The sequence below is a fragment of the Micropterus salmoides genome, unplaced genomic scaffold (assembly GCF_014851395.1).
Source record: "Micropterus salmoides isolate LMB-PRFRI ecotype aquatic unplaced genomic scaffold, ASM1485139v1 Ms_hic_scaffold_7, whole genome shotgun sequence".
Taxonomy (NCBI): domain Eukaryota; kingdom Metazoa; phylum Chordata; class Actinopteri; order Centrarchiformes; family Centrarchidae; genus Micropterus; species Micropterus salmoides.
Window position 1 is genome coordinate 16327152 of NW_024044459.1, and position 13229 is coordinate 16340380.

At 41.6% G+C, this 13229-nt stretch overlaps 1 protein-coding gene across 2 annotated transcripts; it reads right to left on the minus strand.

Annotated features, from left to right (window-relative positions):
* Positions 1–134: 134 nt before the first annotated feature.
* LOC119891246 (calphotin-like) lies at positions 135–12438 on the minus strand. 2 transcript variants are annotated; one of them, XM_038702684.1, is made up of 12 exons: positions 12275–12438; positions 9296–9859; positions 5304–5351; positions 4192–4236; positions 3636–3986; positions 3188–3220; positions 2896–2961; positions 2474–2581; positions 1784–1888; positions 1400–1516; positions 1135–1190; positions 135–1012 (listed from the first exon to the last, which is right to left on the minus strand). In XM_038702684.1, exons 1-11 carry the CDS (start codon positions 12317–12319, stop codon positions 1173–1175), a joined length of 1500 nt encoding a protein of 499 aa, XP_038558612.1. In that variant the 5' UTR covers positions 12320–12438; the 3' UTR covers positions 135–1012; positions 1135–1172. The 2 variants fall into 2 exon arrangements, with proteins under 2 accessions (XP_038558612.1, XP_038558611.1); XM_038702683.1 differs by having other exon boundaries at positions 1135–1235; positions 12275–12436.
* Positions 12439–13229: the final 791 nt, after the last annotated feature.

Consider the following 13229-nt stretch of genomic DNA (forward strand, 5'->3'; position numbering starts at 1 on the left):
TATAAGTCATAAATAATCATTTATGTATTTCCCTCAGCCCCAGTCCAACATTGATGTATTTCAGACTGTTTCTCCCATCTGTGTATTTTATGTGAGTGAAATAGTGTATAGAAAGTAAAACAAGTACTCTTGCATCACAATGAGGTACAGCTTTATTTCAAAAGTGGATCACATCAGCCCAACAACAGAGATCCCCATCACCAAATCACATTTCCTTTCCAGAGCACAAACCTTGAATATAAAACTGTAACACATCATGTGGTCTATACAAAATGACTTTAAAAAAACAGAAAAGTGTGGGAAACAACAGCAACAGAAAATGACACCTCAGCTCATCCCCTCAAACTGTCATCCTCCAGTGGCCATAAAGTCTAAAACTCTAGCTTTAGGATGTGTTTTGGCACCGTACTAACCTTAGCATTGGCATTTCATTTAGGCAGAGGGGAGAACTGGAGCTATAGGGGGAAGTTTGTAGATGTGTCTTTGAGGGTAAAAAAGGGCTGACAAACAAAATCTGTGATTTGTGAAATGTGAAAAACTAAAAAGCAGAACGAGTTGCCCCCCACCCCCTTATAACCACAGGCTCAAGTACAAACTATAGCCACATTCATCAATGTTACAGTATTCACATGTATTGAATGTATGTAGTACAGAAGAAGATATTCTGAAGAGGTGGGAACATGCTAAGAAATATCATCATTGCCATTTATCTTGGTTTATGAATCTCCATCTCTCAAGAACTTCTGCTTCCACTGCTACTGTACATACTTTTGGGGAGAAATACAGGAGCCACAAAATGTTTATTTCCATTTCTGCACACTTACGACAACAGTCTGTCGTGCTGCCTTGAATGCATCGGTTTATGGCATGTTGACATTTCGTTTGGTGTTTTGACAGGAACAAGGGCCAGAAAGGCACTTCAAGTGTGGATGTCCCTTCAATTTCCTGGTGGTTCTGGTTGCTGGTTGACTCCCTGTAAAGCCTCAAGCCCTCCAAATGACCAAAGGGGAATCTGAAAGAGAGAAAGAATCAGACAGGAGCCTTGTTAGTGGCAGCTAGTAGAAAGTGAGTTATTTTTAAAGAGGTAAACAATCTTTGTGATAAAGGACTGATTCAATATTGTGAGAAACTTACAATAGACAAAAAAGGTCTTCTAAGCTGTATGATCGTATCTAGCCCTCGATGGAGACCTGTGGAACAATGTGTCCATTTAGCGATGCCTCAACTGACATCTCCTGAGCAGAAAATAAGACATTAGAGCAAGTGAGTACACTGCAAATCCCCAATATTGATACATCCACAAATCTGCGTAAAATGAACAAACACTAATCTGTACGTGTCACCTGGAACGTGTATTTGGGACCATTCTTCAAGGAAAGTTTTTTTAAGCTGTGCCTACCATTGAGCTGATCTGTGCAGACTCGACAGCGAGCTGCATCTGACACGGCATGTCACAGATTTCTGACTTAGGCTCTTCTGACAGCACATCCGTAAATGTCTGGTCAGCAGTGGCATCCTGAAATTGAAGGGAGGGGAGAGATGACGCAGTTAGGAGACAGGGTAGGTGGTCAACAGAGAAGAAAGCTCCATATTCTCTTTGGATATACAGAATAAATGAGGGAAGTAACACGGGAAGATTTCTTCAAATGGTGGTTTTTAATTACATGCATCATATACAAAGCTATACCAAATGAAGTGTCAAGCTATGATTAAACATTTTCACAATACAATGTACCAGATTTCAGTTAGTGTCTAAAATGGTTAAATCCTGATAGTAACTCACAATGACAATTTCCTCTGCAGGGGAAGCAGCAGGGTCAGGCTCAGCGGGCGTCACATCCACAGATTCTGACTGGGTGTTGAGGGTGTCACTCATTTCCACAATTTCCTTAACATAGTAAGCAGAGAGAGGTGGCTGTTAAAACAAAAGCTAAACATAAAATTTGTGCAAATGATTATGTGCAATACACATTGGTCTTTGCATCTTAATAAGGTTGCAGCAACATTTTAGTCAGATTTATGTCAAAATTTAATAATAAAAATGCATTGGGCTTCACTGTAACCTGCACACTAAAATGGTACCTCATCACACTGTGTTCCACCTCAGCATCCATTAGGAATGTGATGTATCCTAATGTAACACATCAAACTGTAATTTAATGTGGTTAATTGCTTTAACATTGATTTTGTAATAAACAAGCTATTGATTAAATTGAATGTATACAGCAGAATCTTTTAAAGTCATATTATGTACAGATGTGCACAATGAAATGTGTTTTGTGGCCCTCTGGTGGCCATGGGGCCTTAAGCAACAGCTCAAGTTAACTTTGTTGTTTTAACTGGTACCATTTTGATAACATGAGGCTGGAAGCCAATGAAATGCCAACTTTCTTGGAACTTAAAGGATGTTGCGTATTAACTGTAAAAATTGTAGTAGTGTCTAATGGTGAATTCCTCTTTGTGTACTTCTTACCGGCTCGACAGCAGCAGACACAGCAATGGCAACATCCAATGCTGAGGCAGATTCTGTGACAACAAAGTCATCAACCAGGCTCTCTGCAATCTCCTGGGTGGCAGGTGCCTGAAAAGAGAGAAGGGGGGAACAAGAAAGATAAGAAAGGATTTCCACAAACCAACACATGCAATGAGGGGAATTAATAGCATCCCAGGAGAAAATGTCAACTGAATCATTGGCATCAATCAATAATTTAAGACAGATATTGAATTTTGTATCAAATTAAATGTGGGTAAAAAAAGAAATATCTGGCTACCTTTAAGAACATGATTTATTAATAGCATAACCCATAAACATTTGATTTCAGGGTGATCCATATCTAGATTGCAGTCATCTAATATTGTCACATAATATGTTGATTGAAATTGTTTAGGTTTTACCTCAATGACTTCAGTTACGGGGGCTTCAGCCTCTTCTACCGGAGCCTCTGGGATGGTGACTGGCACCTGGTGAGACGGCAGATACCTCCATGTCAAAATTTAGGACAACACGCGCAGCTGTGGCCAAAGTCAAACTTCTACTTATGAAATATTGCCATTTAAAGGAAAACCTGTTACTCAAATGCTGCAAAATAAAGGCTTTAGCAAGAGGAAGCTAATATATAAACTTTGTTATAAATGTTATTAATGGATTTCTGGATGGGGAAAAACACAATAGAAAATATATACTCACCACTGGGATTTCCACAGCTTGGGCAGGGGCATCCTGATGTACACGAAACAAATAGTAGGGCACAGTATTTCATTAGTCTTTGCTGTTAAGTTACATTTTGAAAAAAAGTATGCAAAGTAAGAAACATGCCAGAAAACCAATGAGGCCATTGAGGAAGTTCTACTTTTGACAACCTGCTTAATAACCTAACCAAAGAAATAAAAATCAAACTCAAGTCTTTTGTCAGCTGTTAGAAAATAGCTATCCCCATCTTTTGTTTGATAGATATTCAGGAAATCATGTACAGCAACACCACTGAATGATAAATGAGTGATAAGGACTTCCACAATAACTGTTCCAAGGCACATACGTAAATAAGTAAAACATGCACTTCTGTATCATGTTGTGTTCTTGGAAGAAGATTAAGAGTTCAAGAAAGAAAAGGAACATGTTTTTGTCAATGTGGCACCTCTGTCATTGTAACAGGCTCAGCAGGGCCGTCAGGTACATCTTCAGTCAAAACTTCTATTTCAGCGTCATCTTCTTCTGGGGCTGCAGGACTGAAAACAGCTTCAATCACCTGTTCCAGCTCAGGTATCTCTGCGATAACCTCCTCCACTGATTCCACCACTGTTTTTGTAACCACCTCGACTGCAGCGGGTTCTGCTTCAGCAGAAATTTCGTCAGTCGTAAGTGCCTCTACCACTGGTTCTACAGTGGCTTCTGTGATGGCCACTTCCACCTCAGCCTCAAGGGCTGTGTCTTCTTCTGCCAAGGCCTCAGCCTCCACCTCAGACTGTGGCTCGCAGACATTATGCGTCTGCACATGCAAAATCAACACGGCACACATTAAGAAAGCATGCAACATGCCACAAGGGAACAAATAGAAAATAAATATTTGATAAACCATTTTTGAGCATGGGCATGGATGATTAAGACTGCAGAGTTTACGATTCAACTGTATATTTACACAACTATATAACTATAATGTCAAACCATGATGCGATAAAGATCATCGGTCTTACCTGTTCTGTCTCTGTGGCTTTGACTGTAGTATCTTCTGTCTCAATCTGGCCAAAGTTAAACAAAATACTTTAGCAAATGGATAAATTGATCAATAGATGGGTGAATAGAACAACAATAAGACACTGGCTGTTTACCTGTTAGACAAACTTTAACAGCAAATATCTGAGTGTTGGAATTTTTCTGCACTGACTACAACCTACAGTGTAGGTAAGTAATAATATGATGAAATTTAACTTATCGTACCTAGCTGTTTATGACGACTGGTTTCTAAATTGCAAGGTTATTTAGATTCTTCTTTTGGTCAATAATGAACATCAGTTTTTTATGTGAATAATTGTTTACAGATCCTTAAAAATGTTTTTATCCTTTATAATAAAACATACAATTTGAACACAAGGCCCGATGTTTCTTAGGTGTTCTCCCTGAAAACATTTGGAGCAGTTATGATTGGATCACTCTGTCATGCAAGAGAAAGAGACCTGAGGCAAAGTGTGGTTGTTATGCAAGGTGTGAACCTTAATTCACAGAAACATAGCACCTTTCCATTGAAAGGGTTCTCTTGTCCAGTTACTGCTGTTATAAACTTGTAAAACATGAGTGGAAACTCTGAGTTACTCAGATGCCGTCTTTTGCACAACTGCGCGCAACATGTAACATATGAGCAGGACCACCAAATACACTGAAATGTGTTGCATTACAGACAGGTTTTTGTGCTCAATGAATGTACTCTATTATGCTTTATAAAAAGGTTGTAAAGGTTGTAATCAAACAGACTAGTGATTTTTATTTGTTTTTTTCATATTGTTCATGTTGAATTGTTTTCCTTTGATAGAAACATTTTTCAGACAGTTCTGAAATGAAACCAGCAAATCTCCAACGACAACACTGCTCTACAAACTTGTACGCTACTGCTGACCCCTCTTCAAGACATTTAAAGTGGTTTCTGAAATAAGCTGTTCAAAAACCAAAGCAGGTCTCATTTGCAATGCATCATGTTGAAGTACTCGTACTCGTTCACGCTTCTGAGATATACTGCCCGAGCAAGTTCAGTCTAGGGGGACAGAAAAGGGGTTGAGTGTGTGTATGAATGTAACATGCAGGTTTGTTTTACCTTAATCTCAGCAGGAGCCGCCACTGGAGCCTCAGCTGGGGGTACGACCTATGAAGGAAAAAGAGAGAAAGCTTATTCATATATATGGAATCCAATACAAAAGGCCAGAGATGGTGGAAAGAAAAAAAAATGGTAAGCTATGGGAGGAGCACACAGGTCCTAAAAATGTGCCCAGAGCAAAATGATCTTCTACACAACATTTTGTCAGCCAAACTGTAGCTGGTATGGCCTTAAGGAATTTAACAAAGAAAACCTAGTGAGAGTCTAAGCAGGTTTTACTGTGTCCAAAAAAGTTTGCCAAATTTATTTTGTTTTCGGATCATACATTTTCACTGGCGGTCTACCAACATACACAACATATGCACACACTCCTCGTAACAGTATGTTTTGTGTGTGAGTGTAGCTGTAGTTCAGGAGAAGAGGGGGAACATTATATATCCTACAGGAATGTTGTTACAACCAATTGCATAATGAGAAGCTGGTACGCCCATTTCTCGCCCCCTTCGTCATCAGGAATTTACTCCATAAATCCACTCAAATTTAAAACTCCAACATCTTTTATTTCATCTTTATTTATTTATAGAAACAGTCCCTCAGCAAGACACTGAATCTTTACCAGAACAAGGGAAGATATTCTTTAGTCAGCGGTGCGTTTCCACCTTCTTTGCTATTTAACTCATAGAAATACTTACTTTCTAGACACATATGCTCAGAAAATGGAACAGTTGGCAGTACCCTAAATAGCCAATGGCAGCACCCATTGTGCAGCCAAGTATGTTGAGCCATAGTGGCAATCACAGGGGAGCAGCACATAAATATTGTAAATCTTCATAGTCTGACAGTAAATTATTTAGACTGTCTTGTACAGCATGTCTTCAATGTAGGACAAGTCTGGTGCACGCAGGGAGGGGGTGGGGGGATGGTATAGGGGAGAGAAGATGGAGTTGGACTATACACCTTCCTTTGCTTGACAGGAACATCCATAAAGTGTACACACCTCCTCCAGTTTGTGAGTAGAACACTATGTACCAAACTGAACTGCACACAGATCCTGCCTCCCCAAATTCAGCAACAAATCAAAGCTGATCTGGAAATGGACAGCTTTTACGCAGAACATGTTAATCCATAAACAAAGACATAATGTACCTGCGATGCAAGATCTGTGTTACAACCAACTTGATGGTCTCATAAACACTCTGATTTTGGTAAGTTCAAGTAAGTTTGCAAAAAGTGTATGGTTCAGCTAACAAAGCTCTAGTGTCTCTGAAAACAGACCCCTAAAAGTTGCCAGGAAACGTGTGTGTGGGGCAGGGTAGTCTGCATGTGCACATGAGCTGCAGAGGGCCGAACACTGGGGGGGGGCACAAAACCCTCTTCAACACACCAAATATCAAAGTACTAACAACTACACACTTGCAGATGAACACAGAACTCAATATCCCATCTCCCCCAATCCTGTCTTCTCCCAGTACTTCCAGCAAATATCCAATGGGAAAAAAAACGTGGATGAGTGCTTGTGCTGAGCAGACAATCTAAAAAAGGGCCCATAGGCTGCCATAGGACCGGAGGGGAAGAGGGGCGATGGAGGATGGAAGAATAAGGAAAGGAGGGAGAAGAGGGGTGAAGGGAACAGTGAAAGGGTGATATCAGATGAGGGGGAAGGAGGGAGAAAGGAGAGACAGCGAGGAACAAGTGGTGGGAGGGACGGAAGGGTGGTGAGGGAGTTTAAATTTACAAGGAGAGAGGGGTGAGGGATTGAAGGGGGAGTAGAGGATGGCTGCAGGAGCACAGACAGAGCCAGCTGGTACAAAATGTTCAGCTTCAGGAGAAGCCACACCCACTGTCGCTTCAAGCCACAGAAAAATGAAACACTCAGCAGGTCTGTAGATTGGGTTGTGGGTTTATACTCACCTGAGTCTCCGTGGTGACAACCAGAAGCGGAGGGGCCACCTCTCTTTGGTCCCAAAGCCAGCTGAATACGAGTCCCATTTATAAATGCTCTGATTCTATGATCTACTGATCAACTGACCCAGTGATGTCCAGCTCTAGCCTGACGCATGGTGTCACAGACTGTACACTTTCTTGCAGGTCCTTGGCCGCAAGTGCGCAATTTGTCTGTGAGTAAAGTTTCACAAAGTCATGTTCATAAAGCAGAACAAGTAAAATAGTACCTGCACCATATATTTAACGTGCTGCTGTATGTGTCTGCAGTTACAGCCAGCACTGACTAATTTTCAGTTTTGCAAGAGTGTCTGCGCTGAATCTTGCACATCTGCAAGCAGTGAAGGAGCAGAGAAGAAGCCAAGCAAGAAGGGAGGAAAAGAGGGGTGGCGTGGTGGGGGGAGAGAGGGAGGGAGGTAGGTAAGGAGGTGGATACTGCCACAGCTATAACTACAATAACTATACAGTGATGGACATCTCCAATAGAAACGTCTTCATTGGTCCTGTAAACCTCAGTGGGTACAACAATATAAGTTTAAATGTAAATGTAAACCCATCCTCATGCACGCACGTGCACGCTAACACCCGTGAGTAAAAGCAGCATGCTCCATATGCTGTCATGGCTACCGGGAGCGAAGACCATAACTTTAGTTAGTTTGTGTGTGTGTGTGTGTGTGTGTTTGTTCACGTGTGTGTGTACATGTGTGTGCATTTGCTAGGGTGTACGCACACAGATGTACACGTATGTGCAGCTTGTGTGTAAGTCTGCATGTAGCCTGCCGTCTACCGACTGAAACAGAACATTCTGTTCCCAAAGTGCCTACGTGATGGCTGCATGAAACAAAGACTATGTGACCATATTTTTTTCTAAATGTATAGGTTTGGAGGTCAAAAACTTTATAGGCATTTAATTAATGATATATAGTAAGAATGCAGTATAGATATAGAGAATGTGTAAAAGCTACAACTGTGCAAATAACCAAAAGCCTTATTTAAATACAACACGCTTTTTCACTAATTTCATTACCTTCATAACTGAAAACCAACTTCACAGATAGCATATATTACAAAAACAATTTATTATCCAGTATAGCACATTACATTGGACAACCTCTTCTTGTGGCACAATAAAATGAAGAAATGTCATGGCGATAACTACATCTGCTATCTATCCTATCCCGCCAATTTTGCTTCTTATCCAGAAGTAGTAACAATTCAACAGAGACGTGTGCTCAGTGACACAGGCATGTCTTAATGTGTGTGATTATGTATAATGACTGTTGAAAAGGCTCTGCCCAGTCTCCCACTGATGTAGGCTACAATCACTCAACTTTCCACCTCTTTGCTAAATGGAACACGTTGTTCCCTCTGCTCGCCACCCCCCACCAATTCCGCCTCCCTTCTCCCACAAGGACCCAGCCACAGCACATACCATTTGACCAAACAGCATCTAAAATGGTCACCGACAAAACTCAAACTTAAAGACGTAATATTTGCATGCTTTTTAAGAAACCGCACGTGAAAAGTGTCTTTCCAGCAAACCGTATGCACATTGGAACCTACTTCATCTAACCTGATAAAGAAATACCCATTGCTGGCAACTGCATGCACTTTTAATGAAGGTACATGCTGAACCCTATGTGGCTCATTGCATCTCACCAAGTTGGTTCCAAGAAGGAACCAACTTGGTGAGATGTCATAAAAAGTAAAAAGGCACACTCTGGGATCTCTGCTAGTGGAGACATCAAATAATCTAAAGCAAATTTTCAAGACCAGGTTTCCTTATAATTGGCAGGGAAATTACCATGCCTTATCATGCCCTATTGTCCTGCTATAGTCTACACAAAATTGCCTTTGGGGAGCCATCACACCAGACCTGCAGAGAAAACTGATGTTCTAATAGAAACCCGATGGGGATATTTTCTGACAATTTGAAAATGTACTGTTTAACTGTGGACGCCACTGGTTAAGAAAGTCAATTTAAGTTTTTATTACCCAGTCAAATGTCTGTCTCCAACATCCACACATGTATGAAACAAGGCCGTTCTTACCTCTGTTACTGGTTCTGTTTCAGGAATGATAGGTTGATCCACCTGCACTATCGCAGCGTCAACAACTGAAGGCTCCACTGGTGGAGTCTCAATGACCGGTGCTTCTTCAGTGACCCGGGCTGGGACTTCCACCTCAACTTCAGCTGAAGTCTGTTCCAACACCACAGCCTCAGGCTGTAGCAAAGACTGTGGCACCTCTACCTCAACTGGGACGGGCTCTGCGACTGGTTCTTTCACAACTGGTTCTGGTTCTATCACCACTGGTTCTGGTTCTTTCACAACTGGTTCTGGTTCTATCACCACTGGTTCTGGTTCTTTCACAACTGGTTCTGGTTCTTTCACAACTGGTTCTGGTTTTATCACAGCTGGTTTTGGTTCTACTCTGGGGGTCTCCACAACGGGGACAGCAATGCGAACGGCCTCTGGGATCTTTTTTGGAGCTGGAGCTGGAGTTTTAGCTTTCTTTGGGGCTGCAGCAGGGGGCGCACTCACTGCAATCCCGGGGCTCGTTTTGACTGGCGGATTCGCTGAATGTTGCTCTTCAAGGGCTCTCCTCTGGGCCTGCTGCAAGAGAGAAAAGATATAAGTTAATGGTTGTTGTCATTACATGTGATTATTTATTTTTCTTTTCATGATATATCTGCAGTTATAACTCATTCTGTTGCGGAAAATGTACAATTAATTTGAATTTAATTTACCCTTAACAAATTTTTTTAGCTCAAACTACTGATCCTTGTAGTGTGAAAGCTGAATAGAGTGTGAAACTTTATTCAACAAGATTCCACTTCAGTACTTAGTGTGGCATAAACAAACGTAAGTGACAAATGGGAGTTTAAGGGTTTGAATGCTACAGAGGCGTTCTGGCACTGATGTTGTTGTCAGACTAAGTTTCATTCTAGCACATTTCTGTCTGCAGGAATACCAGACATGCCATCCCAGCCACATCCAACATGTTTTTCAGCAGTGGACAAAATCCCCTCAGGCTTTAATGGAGGTTTTAGGAGCCCGGACTCCTGGAGGGAGGGGCTGGGTAACTGGGAATGGGCCCAGCAAAGCTAGTTAGATAATGGGAGCTAATTAGTTGAATCGGAGTGGTCCTGACAGGTCTGGTGAAGCGGGAATGGAAACCGTGCGAGTCAGCAGCACTGATGGGTGCCCCACGGGCCAGACAGTGGGCATAATCACATTATAATCAGGTTATAATCAGGTTACAATCACTTGACAAGAATGCTTTTGTTAGGCCCACTGCCGGTTAGGCATTCACAGTGCTAGACCAATGCTGTATGCCAACAAGGCATGAGTGTGTAAGTGCACATGTCTACACTCATCCACCTAGCCACCGTCAAAACAACCTCTTCCTTATCTTTGCCTGCATACAACTTGCTTTCTAAAACTCCACACCTCACTACCACAGAGTAATATACAAGTTCAATTAATCAAAGCAATTCCTTGTGTTCCTCGGGCTGTATTAAGGAGGCCAAGCCACCCTTGGGGAGAAATTCTTTTTATCAAAGTTTGGGTGCTTACATACAAAGGCATGCGTGGCCAAAGAGGAGCCCTCAGCTTGACGACTTCAAGTGTCCAGCTGCTCCTTCCCCTCTCTGCTCTGATGTCTCTGAGGGAATTGGTGATAACACAGAGCTGTAAGTGACTCCTAGGCCCATTTTTATCTGTGTGTCACTGGCAGACTCAGAATCAGAGATTGTGCAGACTCCAATCTGGCAAAACTAATGCAAGACATTCCTCCAGTCAACACACTACCAAATACAGTTGTGTGGTGCTGAGAGTCATGGACTGGCCAGCCAGCGAGAGGCAGGAGGGGCTGTGGAACAATGCCATAAACTCCATACCTAGAAGTCTTCCCAGAGCTGGAGGACCAGGCTTCAAGTCAGCCTTTAGTGGTGAAGTAAGTAATCAATTTTAAATTAGAAATTATAATAAAGCAGGGTGACAATTATGATTGGGAAAGAAATTACAGAAAACAGTGTTTGGTGATGGAGTAACCTTTGCCCTCTGAGAAATTGGAGCTTCTGTGCTACTTGCTCACTCATTATACATCCCTCCCCTTCCTGCCCCTCTCTGCCACACCCACTTCTTCTCTTTGAGCACTGAATGTTCAGAAGTAGAAATTATTGCCAAAAGTGAGATAATAGTCAATTATCATGTCATGGCAGCTTCAGAATATTGAATTATGTAATTTGTATAGTGCATGCTAAGTGAATCTATATTTAGGAATGTGGAAGGATATATTTTCACGTTTAATGACTATGAACACATAAATATAATTAACCTGAAATTACCATCCCAGAATTGACCCTTTTAGCTTGCTTTCCCAGCGCATGTACACTGAGAGCGCACGAGAGTTAAGCCAAGAAGTTTATTTGTCTCTTGCATCCATGGCAAAGCCAGATGCATCTGAAGTGTCGTGCTACTAAAAATGACTGCATGATTTCGATAAATTAAAAACAAATTGTGCAGCCTTCTATCTTTGCTGATTTTACGCACGGAGCCTGGAGTCCCTCGGAGTCGTGAGCGTCACAAGAAAAACAAGTGTGAATGTCAAATGTCAAATAAGTAATCATTGACATCAACAGAATCACAAACCCATGTGCCAATTAAAAGGAAACAAAAATGTTCTCACTTTTCTGTATTTGATCGTTTGTGCAAAACATGGATTTTCCATTAATTTGATGCAAAATATGTATACCAATAATTCATTTGCACAATCACTGTGGGTTACGTGCACAAAAGAACGTTTCTTTCTTTTGGGAAGACAGTTAAGAATTAAAAAGAACAAGAAAACAATCACTACCATCACAAACTTCCAAAAAAGTAATTTTCCTCCAAAATGTTCCGAGAGAAGAAGGTCCCCACTAGCTGACTTGGAACTGGTTCATATTCAAATGAAGTCCAAGAGACTCTGGATCTGATAGTGATGAGAATAGAAACCTAGTTCGGGGGGGGAGAAGTGCCACTTACCACCCGCCGCATGCGACGCTTGTTCTTCTTCCTCTTGCTGGGCATTTTGGTGTGTGCTGATGGAAACAAGACAGACCGAAGAACTGAAACGAGCGGAGTGGCGGACTGAACAAAATGGATCTTTATAGAGCCCCCGGTCTTTCTGTTACCTTTCCACCGAACCTATGGGAGGACTGGTTTAAAAGATGGGGGGCGTGGAGAGACACAGAGACACAAACCCATCCCCACCTAATACACGTGCACGTGCACGACAGCTCAGTGAGATGATTTTATCAGGGTTGGGCGAACCACAGGCTGAATGGTGGGTTATGTTGTGTAACCACTCCATCAAAGACAAACATGGGCTTGCAGTGTGCCCGAACCCCCTTTCCTGGATCAGTTAGAAATACTTTTTTGACTCAAGCACATGGCAACAACCCCGCACGTGCTCTGAAATAATCTACCGTTTCCTCTCTTTTTCTTATTTGAGTTTCTCAGCGTCAATGTTATAATATAGCCTACAGAATAAAGCATTCCATCATTCAATAAAAAATATTATTCCGAGAAAACTAACAAGAGGCAAATGTGCACAAACAGCCACACTTGCATACAAAACAGTGTGCGTCTCTGTGAACGTTGTTGAATCCATTAAAATCATGACGCCAGAGAATAGTTTTCATTGTGTGCTTGTACATGTGTTTACGCCTACCGCCCCCCTGCACTGCATCAGCTGTGAGAATCCATTGTCTCCAACTCCTTGGCTATAGCCATAGTCATGCATAATTACAGAAAAGAATATGCTTTATTGTCATTTATTGTCCTAATTGTAAAAAAAAACAAAAAACAAACATGGTTCTATACTACACAGTTACGTTGTGCAGTAAGAGGAAGTTTTTATTAATTTTTGGGGGGGATTGACTTTAGTGTTGATGCTGTTATAGCAACCTGTTATACACAAACTCAGTTGAAGTTATGC